Source organism: Meira miltonrushii (assembly GCF_003144205.1).
Source record: "Meira miltonrushii strain MCA 3882 unplaced genomic scaffold FA14scaffold_5, whole genome shotgun sequence".
NCBI classification, from domain to species: Eukaryota; Fungi; Basidiomycota; class Exobasidiomycetes; order Exobasidiales; family Brachybasidiaceae; genus Meira; species Meira miltonrushii.
Genome location: NW_020289947.1, coordinates 499,518 through 521,328, shown reverse-complemented (window position 1 = coordinate 521,328; position 21,811 = coordinate 499,518). Strand labels below are relative to the sequence as shown.

Here is a 21,811-nt window from a genome sequence, read left to right as displayed (position 1 = left end):
GCCGAATTAAAAGCAACACAAACAAGAGCCAAGAATGGATTGGAATCAAAGTTATGGATGATTGCGATCACAATGTGTAATATTACAATTGGCATTCTATAGAATGAAGCAGAAGGACAGAGGTATACAAATACAAAACAAAAATACAAGAACTATTCAGCTGAAATGGCGATTTGAGGTTGTGCATTTGCAGTGGGATTGGAACTTGTTGATGAAGTCACATCGGCATTCTTTCTACTAAACTTAGGAATCGTTCGTCCAATGTTGCTCTCATCATTAGGCCCAGAGTCATTTGCACGGGCTTCTCGTGCTATTTTGGACTTGCCTGAATGGATTCCCAAAGATGGAGTTCCTCTGTTCAACCCTTCTAATAGTAAACATGCTTTGCATAGTTCATTAGAAGACATATATCCGCATCGTTTGCATGACATTTGTTTTACTCGTTTCACTTGTTGACCAACGCAAAGAGCCTCTCCCGAATGAATGATATCGATCACCGCACTTGGACGAATCAATTCCAATTCACGAAGATATTCACGAGCATATGCACGGTATGCGTTTGGATGGTAGATGCACTCCGTACTGAAGTAATCCAACTTTTTGTAATGGGCATACATGACGATCTCCTTTTCGTAGGCGTACTTGAATGGCTTGCTCCGTTTGATTCCTGTTCCTCCCAAATCGTTTGCCTGTGCATCACCGCATCCTTGATCTTCCTCAGCTGGTTGTTCTGGCCCTTGCGTACATATCTCCGTGCATCTTTCCAATCTGGCTATGTCTCCTCGTAAGATGTTCATTAATACAGTCTCGGCCATATCGTCTGCATTGTGTCCGGTGATGATGTGATCGACCTCTAAAGCTGCTGCTCCTCTATCTAATGCTTGTCGACGAAAGACACCGCAGAAAGTACAATTGTTTCGTGTGCCTACCTGTTTGACAATCTCGTCCATCGTCCATCCATACAATTCATCATAGCCGAGCACTTTGAGCGGTAGACTGTATTGCACTTTATTTCTCTTGACCGTTTCTAATGAATCATCTCGGTATCCTGTAATACCTTCGTCGATACTCAATAAGAATAGATCCAATCCATACGAATATCTGTCGTTGAGTGTTTTGATAACATGTGCTAACACAGTTGAATCCTTTCCTCCAGAAGCACCAATTGCCACCTTTTCACCTTTTTTGAATAATCTTGAATTGATGATGGTTTGATGAACTTCTTCTTCAAAGATGTAATAAAAGCATTCTCTGCATACCAGCTCCCCAGTCTTTGGTCTTCTGAGGACTGCTCTTGCCTTTTCGCACGTACTGCAAAGACGGGAAGGCATTTTTGTTGCAAATGGTGGCGCAAGAATGAATGATTATGACAAGAAGATAAACGAAGTTACAAAAACTAAAACTAAAATCTTTGGCAAACGAGTTGTGTTTGTTACTAAGCAATCTTCTTTACGCGTCTTCTTCTATTATTAAACCCCTTCCCTGCATCGGCGGTAATTTTAAGCTTTTTAAGCCGAGAACCAAAAATACGAACACTGCTCATTCACCTCTCTGTAGGCGCTTTCTTTCCTCGCTTTAATTACCCCACCCTCGGAAATGCTGTTCGCTTGTTGTGACACAGTAAAACACTTAAAGCAACACCTTCAAGGATGATTGAAGTATTGTTCTTACATCCATCATATCCCAAAATATACAACAAGTATTCAAGATGACAGGCGGAGAACCATCAATCGATCAAATAAAGGCTATCAAGCCTTCACCTCCAGTAATCGTAACACCTCTAACCAAGTTCTTCAAAGTTCAACATCCGATCATCTTGGCAGGTATGAATCAAGCTGCCGGTCCAGAATTAGCAGCTGCCGTTTCAAATGCAGGCGGGATTGGTTGTTTAGGTGGTGTTTCTTATACTCCAAAAATGTTACGTGGCGTTATTCAAGACCTAAAAGCTGCCCTACGTGAACCAACATTACCTTGGGGTGTTGATTTGCTATTACCGCAAGTTGGTGGTAATGCAAGAAAGACGAACAAAGATTACACAAAAGGTACTTTGGATCAACTGATCGATGTAATCATCGAAGAAGGTGCAAGCTTTTTCGTTTCTGCAGTTGGTGTACCACCAAAGCATGTTGTTGAACGATTACACAAACATGGAATCTTGGTCGCCAATATGATCGGACATCCTAAACATGTTAAGAAAGCCTTGGATGTAGGGATTGATATGATTATCGCTCAAGCAGGTGAAGCTGGTGGTCATACTGGTGATGTTCCATTTAGCATCTTGATTCCAAAAGTGGTTGATTTGGTCAAACATTCTCGTTCTCGTTTGACAGGTCAAGCTGTACAAGTCGTCGCAGCCGGAGGTATTTATGATGGAAGAGGACTTGCAGCCAGCTTGGTACATGGAGCATCAGCTGTTTGGGTAGGCACAAGGTTTGTTGCCAGTATTGAATCTGGTGCACCACAAGGACATAAAGATGCTATTATCAATGCAAGAGAAGAGAGTATCGTCAAGACAACAATCTTTACTGGTCGTCCTCTACATATTGTGAATACAGATTACATTCAATCATGGCTAGAAAAGCCAGATTTGATCAAGAAACTACAAAATGAAGGAAAGGTACCGGTAGAGTGGGATTTAGAACAGGGTGACGATGATGAAGGTACAAAAGTTAAAGGTGTTATGGCTCACTACTTTGCTGGAAAGGTTGCGTCTTCCATTCAAGATATTTTACCTGCCAAGACGATCGTTGATAATATGGTGAATGAAGCCGCACGTGCTCTACAAGGAGGTAATCGATTAATTGTACAGAATGGATCTGCCAAACTTTGATAGAGAGAGAGAGGAGGGAGATCCATGCGTTCCCCTGATTTGTGAATATATGTCGATCAATATCATATCGTCGTGTGACCCTGAGTTGTTGTTGTTCTTGTACGGAGGAGGAGGCCCGTTTTAGGAGAGAGAGTATATGCGTTTAAGGTAATATAATATATATGCGTACAAACGCAGGCACTGTATTTATTATTAGTTACATGCGTATGTGTACTGCTTCAATCTTTCACGCAGATCAAACTCAAAATAAACCGAAATCAAAACACTGGCATAGTGCCTTACATTCTTTTGTTGATAAACATGCGTAATTCGAAACCAAAGAAAGAGTTGATTTCGTTGGTGTCACTTTCCCTTTCACTCCACTAACAACTGTCTCCTATTCATTCTCATCTTCATCATCATCACAAGCATCATGCGAAGTCTATTCTAAAGCAATTCTTCCAGCCTCAGATTCGCACACAAGATGTTTGTCGCTTCAAGAGTGTACAATTATGCTACAGGCACTTCTTCGGTCGCCTCAACTTCAAAAGCAGATGTAACGCCTGCAAATACTCGAGTCAAGAGACATCCCAAAAAAGTTCCTCATTCTCCTCCTCCTTCTTATGCATCCGTTGCTGCTGCATCAGCAGGAACGCAAACGTCTACAGCGACAGATGAAGACCGCAAAGCAGCAAGATCGGCGGCAGATTTAGTAAAGATTGCAGTGATTGATGAAATCGTATTGAAGGAAGATTTATACGAGGTTTTGGGAGTAAAGAAGAATGCAAAAAATGAAGAAATAAGGAGAGGATTTTTGAACAGAAGTAGAATTTGTCATCCGGATAAAATGCCAAATTATGCTCCTTGCGTTGTGGCATTTCAAAAAGTTTCATTTGCTTATCAAACACTTTCAAAACCTTCTTCACGTAAAATGTACGATGTTTCGGGAAGAACGGATTTTGCTGCTGCTGTCTCGCAAGATAGTTCGTCTACCGGTTACGATCCAAACGGATTGGCAAGCGATGAAACGTTGAATGGGGTGCTCTATAGCGTCTTTTTGGAATTTTTGGAGGGCGATTTTGAAATGATTCGAGTTTTGATCAATGCATTGAACGAAGGAAACCCAGGTCTTGATCTGGGTGATGATGCAGTGAACAATATCGAAGGTGCATTCCGCAAACTTCGTGAATTGTTATTAGCAGGCAAGAAATACCTAACAATCGTGCGATTTGAATTGATTCGATTGTATGAAATTCAACATTCTCTACGTCAACTTTCCTATTTTGACGTTTTTGGTCGATTAAGATTGACGTTGCAATTGGCTCGTGTTACGTTGAGTATACCTATGGCAATCGATCAAGCAATGAAGGAGAACGAGAAAGGAGATAAAGCAAACGAGACTTCACCCGGCGTTGATACTGGCGAGATTGGAGCCACAAGCGATGAGGACGAAAATGAAACAGAAGAGGAGACCGAGACTGAACATCCTCGAAGACAGAGACGGCGTCAAACTTCAGTAGAGGAGGAATTCGGAATGCGAGCAGAGGAAGAAGAGGAGGAGGAAGAGGAAGGAGAAGGGTCATTCTTTAATAGAGAGCCACAAGCGGATCAAGAGCGATCAAACACACACAAATCTAGATCCGCACGTAGAAAGGCAAAGATACAAGCACGTAGAAAAGATAAATTGGAAGCCAAAGAAGCAGATGCTTTACAACGCAAAGGTTTATTGGGACCAACTGCTTCCGGTCTTCTTTTGGGTGTTGTCAAAGTCCTCGAAACCGGTGAAAGATGGGTACCAGGTGGTACCAAAGAACCAAAGGATGAGACCACACCATCAGCACAACCAGTATAAACACTCCTTTATCCCCCTTCATTTACGAACATTTATGTAACATTCAATACCCCGCATGCTCCTTCTAGGCCAGTTTTCACTGTCAGGATTAATACCCACATGCATCATCACTTACTACTTTTCATCAATATACCATGTTATGACTTTTTGATATCAGTGTGACACAAATAAATTGTACAGTAATTAGAAAGTTGGAATATAGTACATCGTTTAAACTCAATTGCTTTCACCTTGTCCGATCTGAATTGCTTCTACACGTAATCTTGTGTATGTTTGCTTATGCTTAATCGTTCTCTTGTAGCCCTTTCTTCTTTTACGTTTGACAATCACTTCCATCGGTCCTAACGTATGTTCCAAGACTGTACACCGTACTCTGACTGATTCAGGTCCCAAAACTGCACCAACGTGTGCCAAACCTGAAGGTCGTAAACGAGCTGCCCAAGATTGTGATTCTTTCAAAGGTTCATCAAGATTGATAGCTTCTCGCACTTCTGGATTTGATAGAATTGAAGAAGCTCTGCTTTCGGTCGGCACACTTCTTCTCATCAAAGCAACCGCTCCTTTCATTCGAGTGGAAATTGGATCTTGTGCACGTAAAGTGTAATCCCGTGATCCGACTTCATGAATTCTGTCTAGTTCAAGTACATCTCCAACAGAGACATCCTTGAGCCTAGGCAAGCTGAACAAATCTCTTTCGTGTAATAACAATGTTCGTCCTGCGATCGAACAAACAACATAATGAACTGGCTGAGCACGTAAAAGGGCGAGTGCTTCTGGCTTTGATTCGATCACATGCTTTCCTTGTTGTTCGCTTGTCGAGGCGTGAATGCTAGGTGAGATACTCTGAACAGATGTTGGAACATGTGATGGACTGTGATCTGGTGCTGCTTGTACAGGTGCTGATGATGAAGCTGATCGGGATGATGAAGGTATACCGTTCAACAAGGCTGTAGTGTATGAAGAGGCAGAAGGTATAAGGCTATGAGCTCTTCTTGCACTCTGCCGTATTGACAAAACGAGAGGACTAGCCATTGTTATCGAATATTGTTGATGATGGCAGCAACAGCGATAAAGCAATTGAGTGACGTTTTGCTTTGCTTAGGAAGAAAATACAGACTTGCTTTCTACCGCATATTCACGTGCACGGTTAAGCTCGGAAGATTGTTGTTGTAATCTTGCTTTGAGTTTACTCAATACAAATTCACACACACACAATTGTATTCCCCTTACGCGCCAATATATCTTGCACACACTGTAGTGGAAAATATTTGCCCGACCAGCAAATGGGAGAGCAGGTTTTTGTCAATCTTCTCGAATCCCGAGCTATTCCTTTGAGTGCTTGAGAACGCGCACTGCGCAAGAGACGGCGTAAGAAAGAGCCAGGCGCCAGGCAGTCAATCCAAAAGCAGACAGAGTAACAACAGCAACGCCAATCATTCTTCTCACCTTCACCGACCACTTCGACCTCCTTCAATCCACTCACTACAGACAGTCTTGGCCGCTATGTTCACGCGTGGTCTTGTTGCCAACACATTACGACAACCAATCCGTACAGGATCGATTCTCGTTCCTCGTCGTACTTTGGCTTCAGTCGTAAACCGTGGTCCGATCACTCAAACAACCACTTTATCAAATGGTTTAACAGTTGCAACAGAATCAAATCCTGCCGCTCAAACAGCCACTGTGGGAGCATGGATCGATGCAGGCTCTCGTGCAGAGACTGACCGTACAAACGGAACAGCTCACTTTTTGGAACATATGGCTTTCAAGGGAACCGGTAAAAGATCACAACAAGCATTAGAATTGGAAGTGGAAAATATGGGTGCCCATTTGAACGCATACACATCTCGTGAACAAACTGTGTATTACGCCAAAGCATTCAGAAAGGACGTCGAAAAAGCTGTTGATATCATTTCTGATATCTTGCAAAACTCAAAATTAGACACTGCTGCTATCGAACGGGAACGTAACGTTATCCTACGTGAACAAGAAGAAGTTGACAAACAAACCGAAGAAGTCGTCTTTGATCACTTGCACTCTGTTGCCTTCCAAGGTCAAGCTTTGGGTCGCACAATCTTGGGACCAAAGGACAACATCTTGTCTATCAAACGTGAAGATTTGGCCTCTTACATCAAGACAAACTACACTGCTGATCGTATGGTCCTTGTCGGAAGCGGAGGTGTTGATCATGATGCTTTGGTGAAGTTGGCAGAGAAACATTTCAGCTCTTTGCCTGTTTCATCTAACCCAATCCCTCTTGGTGGACAATCTAGCCCAAAGACCAAATTCGTTGGAAGTGAAGTTCGCGTTCGTGATGATAGTCAACCTGCCGTTCACTTTGCTTTGGCCGTTGAAGGTGTCAGCTGGCAATCACCTGACTTCTTCCCCATGTTGGTCATGCAAGCCATTTTGGGTAACTGGGACCGAAGCACAAGTGCTTTGACCACACGTTTGGCCGGTTTTATTAATGAACACAAACTTGCCAACTCTTTCATGCACTTTTCTACATCTTATTCCGATACCGGTTTGTGGGGTGTTTACGTTACATCTGAAGCTGTTGACCGTTTGGATGATTTGACTCACTTTATTCAACGTGAATGGCAAAGAATGTCAACAAGTGTTTCGGAAGGTGAAGTTTTCAAAGCTGTTGCTCAATTGAAAGCAGGATTATTGTTAGGATTGGATGGATCGACACCCGTTGCTGAGAGTATCGGTCGTGAGATGGTAACAACCGGACGTCGTTTGAAACCTGCAGAAATTGAAGCCGCTTTAGACTCAATCACTGCAAAGGATATTCAACGTGTTGCACAAAAGTATCTATGGGATCAAGATATTTCTTTGGCAGCTTATGGACGGGTTGAAGGACTTTTGTCTTTGGACCGTATTCGTGCTGATCAAAGTTCTATGATCTTCTAAGGTGGCAGGAAAAAAAGATGTTCTTTTCATACTTTATCATAATATCAGATTAGATAGGTTCGTGCCTCAGTATCACAGAGTGTAAATAAGAGAGGGAGTGATTTAGGGGGTAGGTGGAAGCAGCACAATGAAAACTTCTTAGATGCTGTCGCTCCCGCACCTTTTCTTCTTTACCGCCCACGCTTAGTTTCCGCATGTGCATTAAGGGTGGAGCGCCCGATCAGAAGAAATTTCTCATCTGTTGCATCCATGCACTGACCCCGTTGCAATAAGCGAGAGCAACACATTCTTCCCCCATCATTTTGACAGGGCATTCATTGCCACAAAACCATCATCAACATCATTTTGTGAAGTCATTGCAAACATGACTTCGAACGCTGGACCGTTTTATATTGGGGTTGATGTTGGAACTGGAAGTGCTCGTGCTGCATTGGTAAATTTAGAAGGCACAATCCTTTCAGAATCAACGTATGCAACAAAGACGCATAGATTAGAAAGTGATGCGCGAATTTTTGAACAATCAACTACAAATATTTGGTCACAAATTTGTACTGCAGTAAAAGATGTTTTGAAAAGTAGTGGAGTATCCAAAGATGACGTTAAAGGTCTTGGATTCGACGCTACTTGTTCTTTGGCCGTTACGGATGCTCAAGGTCAACCAATTCAAGTCACACCAAAAAGTACATTCACACCAGGTGATCGAAATGTGATCTTATGGGCAGATCATAGAGCAGAAGAAGAAGCAAAGCTCATCAACTCAACCGGAAATATGGTCTTGAACTATGTTGGGAAGACCATGTCGCTAGAGATGGAAATTCCAAAAGTTCTTTGGTTGAAGAAACATATGCCTGCTGATGTTTTCCAAAAATGCATGTTTTTCGATTTACCAGATTATTTGACATACAGAGCAACAGGTGATACTGCACGTTCGAATTGCAGTCTCGTATGCAAGTGTAGCTATGTGCCACCTGGCGTGGACGGTTCAGAACTTGGTTGGCAACCAGACTTTTTCAAAACGATTGGCTTGGATGATTTGATCAAAAATGATTTTGCTCAATTGGGTGGTATTCCTGGAAGGAACGGTATGGTCCTCACAGCTGGTCAACCTGTCGGTCGTGGCTTGACAGAACAAGCAGCAGCTGAATTAGGCCTGCAAGCCGGAACTGCAGTAGGAAGTGGATTGATTGATGCTTATGCTGGTTGGGTAGGAACAATTGCAGCCAAAGCAAAGAATGGTCCAAAGGATCAATCAACAAACTTGATCGATTCACAATACCGTTTAGCAGCAATTGCCGGAACAAGTACTTGCCATTGCATTCAAAGCCCAGAAGGTATCCTTGTAGATGGAGTTTGGGGACCATACAAACATGCAGTGTTCCCCGGAATGTGGATGAATGAAGGTGGACAAAGTTCGACTGGACAATTGATCGACTTTATCATTGATACACATCCTGCTTCCGAGCGCTTGAAGGGACTAGCACAAGAAAAGGGAACAAGCATATTTGCCTTGTTGCACGGTATCCTCGATGATCTGTCAAAGGAACGCAATGCTCCTACTTTATCACATTTGACCCACGACTTGACCATTTATCCTGATTTGCACGGAAACAGATCACCGCTGGCGGACAGTTCGATGAGAGGATTGATCTCGGGATTGAAATTAGACCAAGGCTCTTCAGACCTCGCACTCAAATACTACGCAACATTAGAAGCAATCGCATTACAGACGAGGCATATTATCGAATCTATGAACGCAAAAGGACATCAAATCAAGAGACTATACATGAGCGGCGGACAAGTGAAAAATGCAGTATTCATGCAATTGATGGCAGATACGTGTGGAATTGATGTTCAATTGCCATATAGTCATTCAGCAAGTGTGGTGGCTGGATCGGCAATCTTGGGTCGTTTTGCACATGAACTGCAAGAGAAAGGAATCGACTTGAGCGGAGTACAACAAGACTTGGCTGAGAAGGCTTCCTTCGAACATCGTGATCGACTTTGGCAATTGATGGTGGATATGACCAAACCGGGCACTTTGGTCCATCCTAACACGAAAGATGAAACAATCAAGCGAATCTTGGATGCAAAGTATACTGTATTCACGGAAGCGATTGAAACACAAAGAAGATGGCGCTCGATTGTGAGTAAAGCCATGTAAATTAGCGATAGACAATTGTACATGTGATTGATATGCTTGAAACCAATTAAAACGAACTGTATTTTGTGAATTATTGAAAGTGTTCCGGATAGCGTTGTCGCATTTCGATTGATTGTTGACTTCGATTTTGCTGTTTCGGACCGGAGAGAGTAATTAGTCAGCCTTTAATTTCTCTTTGGAGGAACGGGAATTCCTAATAAGTCTCCTAATCTCACTCTTCGGGAATTGGGACTTGATGGTGATTTATTAGACCTAGAACTTGAAGAATCTGAATGGATCTCACTTTGATGAGTCTGCGGCTTGACTCGGTGCTGATGAGATGATGTTGAAGGGCCTGGTTCGGTAGGATGATGTGTTGAAAACGTAGGAGCTCTTCCCAATAGATTTCGTTCAGAGGAACCTGAGCCGCTACCGCTTCCGCTCTTTGGTGACTGAAAGGTCGGAGAACGAGGTGATGCGGAATGACTTGATCCTTGTGCTGCAGCATGAACTTCTTTCGGCTGAACGTATTCGTGCATATGCGCTTGCTTAGCCAAAGGAGATCCATGATTTTTCACTGCATCACCTTCTTTGATGAATTTGGAACCTAAGAAATACTGTGGAGCCGGTTGTCCTTTCTTTGTCCATCTACTTTCATGTCCTTCGAATGAAAATGTTTTTGGTTTGTCGGGCACACGAAATTGTTGTCGATTTGAGGTATGTTGTTGTGCTGGGCTAGGTGGTTGAGAATCATGAGATGAATGTGATGAGCCAGAGTTTCTGAGAACTGTATGCTGACTATTAGAAGGAGAATGATTAGAGCCAACGACTACTGTAGGACGATTGGGATGATTATCGAATGTTGAAGGAAGATTGTGTAGGTCTAAATTTTTTTCCGTTCTAATCTTGTTCTTCATTGTCTCATGTGCTTTGTTTTGATGAAGTAACATTCGTTCTGTTTGTAATTCGTTAACTCGTGAACCTGCATTAACAACATGCTTCCAACCTTTATCGATAATTTTTTGTTTGGTATTGTCAGGATGAGCTCTATCTGCTCTTGCCATATCTCCAGAAGCAACTCTGTGAGAGACAGTATTGTAGAGCGGCATCATATTATCGATTTTCTCTTGTGATCCGTGAATTTGATTATGAAGAAGTTTCTTCGTCTCAGGTCTTTGAACTCGTACGTTTTGTTGAAATCCATGCTGTTCGTGGATTAATGCCTCTTTCTGGCCCTTTGAAGCTCCCGTATAATGGGCAATCTTATACGCAGGAGAGTCCATTTGTTTCATCGCTTTATCACGTATATTTGCATGTTTGTTAATTTTTTCTTCTACTATCTTTCCCACTTTGACCGCATCTTTCACTTTCATATTATTGGCATATTCAGGTCCAAGCGAAGCAATGTGCATCGTATCCAGCCTTGATAATGTTTTGGGTGTAACTTCTTTATGTGGATTCAAAACATCTTTCATTGCGTTTGATTTCTTTTGTGCTTTGGTTCGAAAAACGTCTGCTGCTGCGCTTCCGGCACTCTTTATCTTGTTCATTATTCCACGACGTTCAAATTTGATGTTTTCGCTATCAAATGGCCTCCTGAGAGGCATATCCGCAATCGCTCTACCATTGTTGCCCTGCAGTGGCAAAGCACTGGTGGGAAGTACCGAAATAAGTGAAAATTGAAACAAGCACATCATCGTTTTCCACTCACCTTGATATGTCCACTTGAAGCGTTAGGCTTATTATTGCTATGATAGATAAAAGATCTACTTTCATCTTTTCCGCAATTCTGGTTATGGAGAAAAAAAGCCAAGACGTCAAAAATGAAATTTGCTTGCTTATCAACAGCAAAGGGAAAACAAACTCTCCTCTTATTGTCGCCCTTTACCCTACCTCTTCATTTTTCTTGCAAATTGCCCCGACAAATGAACCTTGTTGAGGTACTTGACCATTTGATTAAACGCAATCTCATTTTCACCCGCAACCCAAATCCTTCTATGATTCCGAATTACGTCGTCATTTCATTAATAATGTATATTCATTCCGATTTTCCTGCGCCCGCTTATGTATGGCACAGCCCCGATGAGTACCCTACTCTTTCTTTAGATTTGTCATGCTGTCTTTTGTGGGAACTTTGCAATGACTAAGTCAAACGCATCCCGCGGAGGAGGTATCACACAAACATCGTGCGGGGCCTTGGAATGATGACAGTCCGACACACCTCAGACACACCCTCCTCCCCCTTCTTTTCTCATGGTATTCATTGAGATTTGTTGTACTTTTATTAATTTATTACCGTATAGTAGTCGTATTCTGGAAAAAGAATAAAAAAAGAGCAAATCATTACAACATTGTTTTCAACATTAGGCAAGCAAAGCAAGCAGAACCAAAAAGACAAATTTGAACAGACAATATAAGAATCGTTTCATGCCAAGAAAATCTTGAGTAGCATGATAAAAGAACCTTCTTACGTATTACGATGGAAAATACTTCCTTTACGTTTTTGTTCTTCCGGTACAACTTTTACGTGTGGATGATCAGGTTTTTCTCCTTTTCCGGCCAACTTCAATTGAGCACAAGTTTTAATACTCTTCATCCAATCATCTCCTGTATCGTCATCATCTTCAAATTCGGCATGTTGCAGAGAATCCAAAGTTTCTCCCATTCCGGCCGTTTGACTTGTAGGCATCGTTACACCGCTTTTTGCTGCACTTTGAGCCGGCAACTTTTCCAATCCATCAATCGAGTTTGTTCGGCTCATAACGGGTGTTTTCACCAATGGGCTTGCACTATCGCTAAACCGTCTTCCGCGTAACAAGTCTCCCAACGTACACCGCAAGCTCGGTTCAACTGCCATCATTCGACTCAATGCACTTCTCGATTCACGTGGCAACAGTCTGAAAATGCTATCAGCCGCGCCAGAAGTGAACGTAGTTTGCGAAGAGATACTATCGCTACGTTGAGGTCTTGGTCGAATAGCGTTTGGATTGTTTGCATCGTATGACTCAGGCGAAGTTTGTTGCGTCGTTGGGCCAGAAGTGATATTGGCACCATTTACAGATGTATCGGTAGACGATTGTGTTGCTTCACTGCTCATCGTAGTTTGCCTGTTTTGATGTCTGGGCACTCTTTCGGTTCCATCTCCTTCAGTGTCAGAAGAAACGGGTGAATGTTGACGAGAACGAACATCGTTAGGCGTCATGTAACCTGCTTCCCGTGCAGTGGGAATCTGTGCATCTTCTGCAAATTTCTTTTGGGTCACAACATTCTTTGCCATCGTTGCTTGTCCAATTGGCATAGACTGAATAGCAGAATTAACACGATGACTTGGCGCACCGGGCGAAGAGGTGGTATCTGGTGCGGCACAAAGTTCAGGATGCGAATTGACAAACAGTCTATAGCTTGGATCCGATTTCATGTCGGGTAGCTTCCAAGGGAATCTTCGCAAGATCATACACAAGAAGATAATTGCACACGACCAAACATCTGTCAAACGAGGATCGTAGGTTTGCTGTGACAATACTTCGGGCGCCAAGTAAGGATCAGATCCAACGATACCCGTTGCAACAACTTTAGATTTTCCAGGAGAATGGAAGACTGTCGCTGTTCCGAAATCGATCAATTTGACGATATTGTCGCCGTTCATCACGCAGTTGTCCAATTTTAGATCTCTGTGTGCCAAACCCATGTTGTGCAAATAGTCGACACCATCAATGATTTGTTTGAAGACGCAGTAGATCTCTTGTCTGCACATTTTACCGCTCATCACAACACTGAAAAGATCGTAAGGAGCATATTCCATCACCTCGTAATAATGCCCATGATCGGAGATGATGTCCAATGTTTCAATAATGTTGATGTGATGCAAGGTGGAGCCGATGCAGAATTCTGCAGTCACCTTTTTAATGTATTCTTTCTCTGATTCACCTTGACGTCTCTGTCTGAACTCCTTCACTGCGAATGTACTGTGATCCTTTGATCTTTTAATGATACGCACTGTACCTCCTGCTCCCGATCCCAGTGTTTTACCCCACTTTCCGTACTTCTTCGCAAGATGAGCATGTTCTTCACCCAATGGAGGAGAATCGTGACCGCGTCTTTTGGAGCCTCCAGGAGTGGAAGTGCCCGATCGGCTGGTTTCGTCTCCATGATGACCGAGATGGTTGTGTAAAAATCTGCGTAGATCATGTAAAGGGTTATGATGTTCTTTCTTCTTGTGTTTTACTGCGGGTAGATGATCTTGTACAACGCTTGCGCCAACGGTTGGTGAATTGGTATGAGAGCCATCAGCAGCTGGAGATTGGGTACCATCTGTATGACTATGAACTTCACTTGGCCTTCTTGCACCTAATTTGGGGAATACAAATTGAGAAGGCGTTGCTGCACCGCTTTCAGCATTATCCACGCCACGAGCGCTTGCCAAACCACTTGCTCCGGGACCAACAGGAGGTTGAGCAGAGGTGGCAGTGTAGGATGCCAAAGTGCTTGAACCTGCTGCTGCTTGACTGCTGGCAGAAGAGGTTGCGCTCAATCGTGCTGAAGTTGTGCCAGATCTGCCTCCGAGGTTTTGAATACGTGCTGAATGAGCAGCATGACTTGCACCACCCAAACTTTCTGCATTTGCCAATTCAGCACCACCGCCTGGGATAACTGACATTTGTTTACTCAAACCGGCAGCATGATGGGTATTAATTTGTGTTTGTGATTGATCATTTGGAGGACTTTGTGTATTGCCATCTAGATTTGGTGAACTGGAAGCGCCTGAACCGATTGCTGGACTATCCTGAGGTGTAAGAACTTGATAGCCAGGTGCATCTTTATTTTCGCGTAATCTCATTCGTCCCGTTTCTGTTGCCAGATTGACTATATCATTATTATTTGTTTCCTGTTTTTGTTTCTCATCATCATGAGAATGATCAATGATCGGATCCATAGGTTTCGATGATAACATCTTGACCACACTTTTGTATTCTTTGGAGTGATGGTGATAAAGATGTCCAATCGTACCATTCTATGTTCAACACGTTTTTACTTTTTCGGATGAAACGCATTCAGCCCGTTAGTGCGGCTACGTCCACCGTTTTGGCTCATGCGTGTGCAGTGTGTGCTTTGCGCGTATTGTGTGTGTGTGTGTCGTTCAGTTAAAATTCCGAATGAATCCATTTTGTTGTTGTTGTTTTGCGTCTGTGCGCCTTTTGCCTTACGCTGAGCTCAGAAAGCTGGGCACGCATTCGGGATACATACAACTGCATTTTACCAGCTTATCCATGCTCACTATTCATGGGTAATACAATAATTATTCTTGGCAGATGTATGTCAGAAAATTTTCATTCTGTCAGGATACCCGTAAGATCTTCTATCAATTAGAGTTTTTTACTGTAGTTAATAAGATTTTCATTTGATGCAAAAGAGATGCAAACTCGGATTTGTATGCCGAAAGAGTGATAGAAAGGAATCTCAATTTGAGCCAGACAGAGGCTTGCTTATTCAACCTTTTTTTCTACGCCTTTGTTGCGCCTTTCGGCTACAGTACTCTGTTCTGCGCCCGCGGATTATTGCGTTTCGAGAAACAATGATTTTCGCGTTTGTGATGTGTACGTAAGCGAAAGTGATTTTCGGATTTAAGCAGGTTGTAAAGAGAGATGGATTCATTCCCATCGGTAGTGTAACCGGCCAAAGAACCGGTCAGGAACCTTTTTTTCATAACTGATTTACGGCAGTCAATAGAATGTCTAAGGCTAAATAGCCCTAAAACGGCAAAGAGTTGAGCGGCGTTAGAAAAGAAGCGTGGAAATCGCTAGACCCTTTGAAATGGTAAAAGCAGTTGAAGAGTGTCTCTTTTCTAATGCCAAACGTAGATCGCTCGTTCTCCGTTAGCGTGATTGTATTAGACTAAGCTACTATCTTATCGATCTTCGAATACAAATTACACTTTTTATGTTTGAAAGTCGTCCAATGGATTGGTTCTAATACATCTGGGCAAAAAGTGCTTTTCCCTCACTCAAAAGTGTCTGTTGGATGATAATGTCCTTCTATCAATCTCAATCACAAGGTTTCAATCCAAGTCCGCATGAATAAGCTAAAACAAAAGCCAGACTGATTCTTGCTGCCCGTAGGCAGAGCCATGTCGTCATTCTTGCATCCCGATTGCGAGAGACGGCGGAGCTTGCACTTGTTTTGTTGTTGTTACCCTTGGCCCTTAAGCTTTACAATCAAATAAATGCATTACCATGTGAATCTGCCGTACTGGATTTGTACTGTTTCACGAGTGTGTACACAGATCTAATGCATGTCGTATCACGATTGATTGCATTTGCTAAACAAAAAGGGCATTTGAACAGTAACGCACAAAATCTTAGTAGCGCGTGTTTGACAAGCCTCATTTCCCCACTTTTCCTCTAAACCCAGCCATACGATCACGGCCTTCATCTAAACGGTAATTAATTGGCTAAGGAAAGCCAATAACGTCATTTCCTCTGCCGGTTCGCCTTGTCCACTTTATTCTTCTGATCTAGAGATTATTCTTGTAATCCTCCTCATTTTTTCCCTCTTCTTCTTCTTCTTTTTTATTCAATTAGCTCTATTTCCGATCGAAAAGGACCCGTTTAAGCCTAGATTGTTTGTGTTCATAATCATCATGCTAAACACTTTTTATAGTCATTATATGCATATACAATTTTACATTCGATTCGTGTGGTATTGAATAGTGTTATGCAAAGAACCCTCTTTCATTTGTCAAAAAAAGGAAAGTTGTGATCATGCTGCTTAGCATACTGGATAGCAGCTGTGTGTGTTAAGCCTATCCGTTCAGTAAATCAGTCCATTTCCGAAACACCGTGGAGGAGAGCAATGATGCATAGCATGAAGAAGAGGAGGAGCACAAAGGGGAACAACCGCTCTGCTCCTCCCCTTTACGCCTACTCCCCACAAAATAAAGGGTGCATTGTAAACCAAGAAAGTATATAAATCCATTCCTTCAAGCTCAACCGTTTTCCTTTTCTCTTTCATCATCACAATTTACTGCTTTTTACCGTTCAGCAAATTTATATTACCTACTCACATCACTATGTTCTCACGATCAGTTCAATCTATCGCACCTCGTGGTGTTCGTTTCGTTAGCACGACCGTCAACCGTGTGGCCGTTGCAACGCCAGCTGCATCATCAAACAATGCCAAAGCATCCATCACAACCACTGCTGCTTCCCCAGCCAATCCTGCTCCAACTGCAAGCGCTTACATCGTTGGTGCTGATGGTCGTTTAAAGAGTGCACACAGGTGAGTACACCACTTCAGGAGAATGATCCCCTTATCATAAGGAGTACTTTATGCTGACATACCTCTCTCGCGCTTTTCTCCTATTCAGACACTTCCATGCCGCTGGATCTGAATCAACCGCTGGCTTGAGTGATTCAGGCAGCAGTATCAGCAATGATCGTCTTACCGCAAAATTGCAACGTATGCATGATGCAAAAGAATTGGCCGGCATGTTCAACTAGAGGTCTCATTCATGATTTGGTCTTTTTCTCTCACATATGACAAGCGGTGACCTGAACGAATGATCAAAAACATTCAATCATTCTATTGAACACCCTTTCGTTTTCTTCTCTCTGTATTATAAAAACATTTCATTTTTTCTCTTTTTGTACACAAACTCAAACATGATTCAATATTTCAATACCATCATCATGATCAGTGCTTAACCGTAAATCCATTCTTCGATATTTAGATGAACGTTTTTCGCCATTGCGATCGCCATTTCCCTACCCGTATTGACTCGAAACGTGGTCACAACATCTATCCGTTCAATGGCTGAAGTGCGAACAATCAAGCCCATCTTGATTAAATCATTGAACGTTTCCAAAACCGCATTTCCTTTACTCCTCACCTCCCATTCATCTTGACAATCTTGCAGGGCAACAACGTCTCCTTTCCGTCTACCTGAAGAGGAAGAGTGTAAATCAGGTGCAACCTCAACGGCCAATGCTTGAACGATATTCAACATCCTGTCCAGCGTGAACGAACGTGGCCCAAGCAATTCTTGTCTACTCAAAAGCGTCTCCTCAGATCTGTTCATCGCACCAGACCGCTTTCCAAGCTTTCTTTTCGTATTGGTCTTGCGGAATGCACCTCCTCGTTTTCTTTTTCTGGGGCTCTTTCCATCAGTCGATTTGAAGGAGTTGATGATAATCGCAGATTCATCACGTACAAAATACCGTACATCAAGCCGTGCAGGGTTGTAAGAGGCCAAAAAGGCAGCCAAAACAACCAACGAAGTGAGCAAAGAACGCGATTGTAACGTTGAATAGTTGGACTTGCCAAAATCTTGCGATATCTGTAAACGATTCTGAGCGCCAATTTCATCTACCTGTTTGATTGAACTTTCAATCCATTCTAACGGATTCATTCTCCTCGTGTGCAATTGTTCCAAAGCATATCGAAATAGCGAAGATGACCGAACAAGCAAAGAGTGCAATTGAGAAGCAGGCATCACCCCGTTCAACACAGGTCTGATGAACGGATGCCATACACAACATGTCAAAAGCCGTATCTCATGTAGATCCCGAATTTCTGCCGCGAATGCATCGTAGGCCAAAGAAGTGTAAGTATCAAACAAAGTTCGCAATTGATCCTTAGCAACGGTAGTGGAGGTAGATTGAGAAACAAGTTGATCGAAATCACCATCCAAATACTCCAACACTTCCTCTTTCGGTAAACGTCCACACCGGATCACGATGGAATCTGGCGGCGTAGCATGTGTACCTGGACCTTTACTCGCTCGAAAGTGTGAGATAGCCAAATGACTAATTGTGATGAGACAAAAACTTCCTTGCATTGAAAATGTTTTTGCCATACTAAACAACACATTGGAAATCTCCTCAGGCCAAAGATCTCTCATTCGATCTGCTCTCTTGAGGATGATGATGAACCTTTGCTGTTTGCTGCCGGGAGCACTCTCCTGATATTTCTGTAGCTGTGCTCGGATGGCGTGTAACATTGCATCTGTTGATCCATCTCCAAAGACACCTTTGGACGAAAGATCTGAAGATGTTGCATTTGTAGCAAAACCTTTGTAGATCCGATTGAATAGAAGTTGAGGTGTTGGACAGAGAAGAGGGTCTATTTCCAAAAGATTTGCATCAATTTGTCCTATCACCTTTTCCAGTACTGCTTGTCCGTTGGCAGTATCGTGGATATGGATCGATGATGGGATAGGTTGACTTGCATCTTGGAGTAGATACAGCAATTCCCTCTCCTGTTCACCATGACCGATTGCTATGGACATTGCCAGTACTACGACTGGAAAGTGATGGTGTTGGTTAAAGTGTTGTTTAGGCTAGCTAAACTACTGGGTGCCTGGCCTGCCTGCATTACGCGTGTGAAATAGAGAAGATAAACCTTTAAGCAAGCACAGCTTTAAATTCTTTGCCGGATTAAGCTGTGCATAGCTTGTGCTTCCTTCCAACTCCTAACGATCACCTTTATACATACATCATCAGAATTATCACAACATGACGCTATGGTCAACATTGGCAGCCTTGGGTATGGCATTCGGTGCACCACTAATCTACGCAGATCAAGCATGGAGTATACAAAAACGGAGAAATGCAGAAGGTTTCAGTAAAGATGTTTGTGCAGTTTTATTGATCGCAAATATTTCACGTATATTCTTTTGGTTTGGTGAAAAGTATGAATTTGCACTGTTGTTACAATCAATCTTGATGATCGTTTCGCAAATTTACTTGCTTTCGCTTCTGCTCAAATTTAGACCGGGTTCTTTCGCTTCTTCGGCTTATAGTGTCGCTTCGGGCGATCGAGGTGGTAGCACGAGTACGACCGGCAGACCCAACAATGCATCCAATAGCGCTCCCACTTCAGCCCAAAGCAGGACTGAGTTTTCAGCAGATGACTCATTCGATGGTGATGCGAACCAATCTGGAAACAAATCTTCCTCCTTTCCTACCTCAATAGGAGGATTATTCGACACTTCTTCAGCAAACGGACGATATGCGCCGCTCTTCGGTCTAAATATGCCTGCTGCTCCTACACTCGATGAAGATGAGGATGAAGAAGATGTTGGAACAAGCAACACGCAATCTGGACAAAAGCTACAAAGAGTGGGACGTAAAGCTGTCAAATTCTTGCAATCAGGCTTCAAACGTACGGAAGGTGCAACGAGAAAGGATGGCTCTTCTGGTGGTAGAATTTTTGGCTTTTGGACATGGCCGGATCTTTCTAGCTATTTGTTATTCTTGGCCGCTCTCATCGTCTTCTTGGCCGTCTTGCAAGTGATTCTTGGAAGGTTGTCTTCTTATGTTTGGGTACTTGGTATGTTTGCTTTAGGATTAGAAGCCACTTTACCAGTTCCACAAGCAATGACAAATTATTCACGCAAATCACTTGGCGGTTTTCGATTGAGCGTCTTGATGGGATGGGCATTTGGAGATGCTTTTAAGACGGTTTATTTCCTAATGCAAGGATCCCCGATTCAATCCATTATTTCTGCACTGTTTGCACTTTCGGTAGATGTGGTCATTTGTGCACAATTGTACCTCTATCGTGAACAAACGGCAAAAGATTGGGAAGATATGAGATTGGAAGAAGCAGAAGCTTTAGAAGTGGAGAGACAACAACAAGCTCCCATAGAAGATGCACAGCCGATCAGCAATCAAAGATCGAAGAGCAATTCACAATCTCAGCCAACTAGACCGAAGCCTACTGCTGGAAACAAGAGGAATGCCTCACAGTCAAATAATGTGGCTGAAGAAGCTTCAATGTTCCAGATCGAGGCGGACGATGAAGACGAAGACGATGGAGATATGGGAAGATCGAGAAGATAAGGTTCAATATAGATGAAAACTGCAAGCTCTTTATGGAATAATAGCATTATAATGTAAAATTAATGAAAAAGTGCATCTTTAATGATCTCTTGAGTTAGCCTGCATGCTGATTTGCTGATAATTGTTTGGCAATCACTACTGCCACCATTTCGAATTGTTCGCCAGTTTGAACCATTCTAGGTCGATATCTTCTTTCATGATCGATCAATTTTGTTGCTCCTTCAATACTTGCTTCCATTACTTGTGCGGGCGTTGTTAGTGAGGAGATGGACAATTGCAAATCTTTCACATCCGATTCTCTCGCCATCAGAGCAGCAATCACTGTACCACTTCGACCTACGCCTGCAGAGCAGTGTACCCAGATTGGCGAAGTAGCAGAAAGCTTTCCGTGTTGTTCATTGATGATGTTTAAAAGTCTGTCAAATACATCCTCGGGATAATTTCCAAAATCTGCCCAAGATGTAACATGTAAGACTGCGAGTTCGTAAGGTGGATTGTATCCATTTTGGGACTTGATCTCTAGCGAGTATAGCGTTGCCTGGAGCTTTTCATCCAGTAAGGTAGACTCGCTGGTCTGGCGGATCGAGTATTGTCCTATAGATTCATCACTACCTGTTGCCGTATTGAATACCTGTTCCTGTTGTAATGGCCAATATTCATCTGCTTTCGTTCTACCTCTTTCACGAAAAGGTGTTAAATTTACAACAAGTTTTGTTTTTGATTGAATAATTTTTTCGTAAAATGTGTTTAGGGTATGCGGTAAAGGAGCTTGACTGGCAATGAATGACGTTTTCCGTTTTCCTTCTTGTTGGTTTGAAGGGAAAGGTGGAATGAGAGATGCGTTTAGGTAATCGCCCGGTAAGAGGGAATGATCATAAGCCAAGATATCTGTCCATCGATTCTCCTTTCGGTTCTGAAGAGAGGTATTGGTGGTATAGGAACATTCGGCGGATTTTTCTTCTTTGTTATTTGTTGCTGCATTTAGTAAACGTTCCGATTCGATTTCGTCTAAATTTGCTAATGCTAAATCGCAACGAGCAGGCGGGATTGTGACCATTTTTGATAGTTTGTTAGGAGTGATAAATTGATGAAATTTGGAAGAGATGGATTGTCGAAATGACATTGTATAAAGTTAAACCTTGAAAAGAATACATGCCACTCATTTGAAGGTTGACATACCATCTGACGGAGCAACTCCACTGAATTGATTAAAGTACGCGCGCTCCTTCCCCTTCTCTCTATCTTTTTTACGCCCA

At 42.7% G+C, this 21,811-nt stretch overlaps 10 protein-coding genes across 10 annotated transcripts; 5 read left to right on the top strand and 5 right to left on the bottom strand.

The window, feature by feature from the left end:
• Positions 1-38: 38 nt before the first annotated feature.
• On the bottom strand, positions 39-1,365 carry FA14DRAFT_138665 (cytoplasmic tRNA 2-thiolation protein 1). Its single transcript, XM_025497065.1, has one exon. The coding sequence runs from the start codon at positions 1,329-1,331 to the stop codon at positions 153-155; it is 1,179 nt and encodes a 392-aa protein (XP_025352382.1). The 5' UTR covers positions 1,332-1,365; the 3' UTR covers positions 39-152.
• A 193-nt stretch (positions 1,366-1,558) lies between these two features.
• Positions 1,559-2,911, top strand: FA14DRAFT_162346 (2-nitropropane dioxygenase). The gene has a single exon (XM_025499550.1). It carries the CDS (start codon positions 1,709-1,711, stop codon positions 2,828-2,830), a length of 1,122 nt encoding a protein of 373 aa, XP_025352381.1. The 5' UTR covers positions 1,559-1,708; the 3' UTR covers positions 2,831-2,911.
• Positions 2,912-3,182: 271 nt separating this feature from the next.
• On the top strand, positions 3,183-4,877 carry FA14DRAFT_162345 (uncharacterized protein). The gene has a single exon (XM_025499549.1). It carries the CDS (start codon positions 3,657-3,659, stop codon positions 4,659-4,661), a length of 1,005 nt encoding a protein of 334 aa, XP_025352380.1. The 5' UTR covers positions 3,183-3,656; the 3' UTR covers positions 4,662-4,877.
• A 9-nt stretch (positions 4,878-4,886) lies between these two features.
• On the bottom strand, positions 4,887-5,483 carry FA14DRAFT_112269 (uncharacterized protein; the record flags this gene model as incomplete). The annotated part of the gene is made up of 1 exon (XM_025495975.1): positions 4,887-5,483. A coding segment is annotated over one exon (597 nt), but the record flags the coding sequence as incomplete, so codon positions are not given.
• A 423-nt stretch (positions 5,484-5,906) lies between these two features.
• FA14DRAFT_162344 (uncharacterized protein) lies at positions 5,907-7,633 on the top strand. The gene has a single exon (XM_025499548.1). The coding sequence runs from the start codon at positions 6,165-6,167 to the stop codon at positions 7,575-7,577; it is 1,413 nt and encodes a 470-aa protein (XP_025352378.1). The 5' UTR covers positions 5,907-6,164; the 3' UTR covers positions 7,578-7,633.
• A 142-nt stretch (positions 7,634-7,775) lies between these two features.
• Positions 7,776-9,825, top strand: FA14DRAFT_162343 (Pentulose kinase). The gene has a single exon (XM_025499547.1). The coding sequence runs from the start codon at positions 7,942-7,944 to the stop codon at positions 9,736-9,738; it is 1,797 nt and encodes a 598-aa protein (XP_025352377.1). The 5' UTR covers positions 7,776-7,941; the 3' UTR covers positions 9,739-9,825.
• Positions 9,826-9,902: 77 nt separating this feature from the next.
• On the bottom strand, positions 9,903-14,668 carry FA14DRAFT_181990 (kinase-like protein; the record flags this gene model as incomplete). Its single annotated transcript, XM_025501168.1, has 3 exons — positions 9,903-11,351; positions 11,429-11,465; positions 12,189-14,668. 3 exons carry the CDS (start codon positions 14,666-14,668, stop codon positions 9,903-9,905), a joined length of 3,966 nt encoding a protein of 1,321 aa, XP_025352376.1.
• A 2,649-nt stretch (positions 14,669-17,317) lies between these two features.
• On the bottom strand, positions 17,318-19,074 carry FA14DRAFT_174919 (uncharacterized protein). Its single transcript, XM_025500564.1, has one exon. It carries the CDS (start codon positions 18,998-19,000, stop codon positions 17,414-17,416), a length of 1,587 nt encoding a protein of 528 aa, XP_025352375.1. The 5' UTR covers positions 19,001-19,074; the 3' UTR covers positions 17,318-17,413.
• A 108-nt stretch (positions 19,075-19,182) lies between these two features.
• FA14DRAFT_162340 (uncharacterized protein) lies at positions 19,183-20,652 on the top strand. The gene has a single exon (XM_025499546.1). It carries the CDS (start codon positions 19,227-19,229, stop codon positions 20,553-20,555), a length of 1,329 nt encoding a protein of 442 aa, XP_025352374.1. The 5' UTR covers positions 19,183-19,226; the 3' UTR covers positions 20,556-20,652.
• Positions 20,223-21,792, bottom strand: FA14DRAFT_162339 (phosphatases II). The gene has a single exon (XM_025499545.1). It carries the CDS (start codon positions 21,676-21,678, stop codon positions 20,650-20,652), a length of 1,029 nt encoding a protein of 342 aa, XP_025352373.1. The 5' UTR covers positions 21,679-21,792; the 3' UTR covers positions 20,223-20,649.
• Positions 21,793-21,811: the final 19 nt, after the last annotated feature.

Coding starts and splice junctions, on each gene's coding strand:
- FA14DRAFT_162346 (XM_025499550.1), top strand. CDS start 1,709: ATGACAGGCGGAGAACCATCAATCGATCAAATAAAGGCTATCAAGCCT.
- FA14DRAFT_162339 (XM_025499545.1), bottom strand. CDS start 21,678: ATGTCATTTCGACAATCCATCTCTTCCAAATTTCATCAATTTATCACT.
- FA14DRAFT_162345 (XM_025499549.1), top strand. CDS start 3,657: ATGCCAAATTATGCTCCTTGCGTTGTGGCATTTCAAAAAGTTTCATTT.
- FA14DRAFT_162340 (XM_025499546.1), top strand. CDS start 19,227: ATGACGCTATGGTCAACATTGGCAGCCTTGGGTATGGCATTCGGTGCA.
- FA14DRAFT_138665 (XM_025497065.1), bottom strand. CDS start 1,331: ATGCCTTCCCGTCTTTGCAGTACGTGCGAAAAGGCAAGAGCAGTCCTC.
- FA14DRAFT_174919 (XM_025500564.1), bottom strand. CDS start 19,000: ATGTCCATAGCAATCGGTCATGGTGAACAGGAGAGGGAATTGCTGTAT.
- FA14DRAFT_162343 (XM_025499547.1), top strand. CDS start 7,942: ATGACTTCGAACGCTGGACCGTTTTATATTGGGGTTGATGTTGGAACT.
- FA14DRAFT_162344 (XM_025499548.1), top strand. CDS start 6,165: ATGTTCACGCGTGGTCTTGTTGCCAACACATTACGACAACCAATCCGT.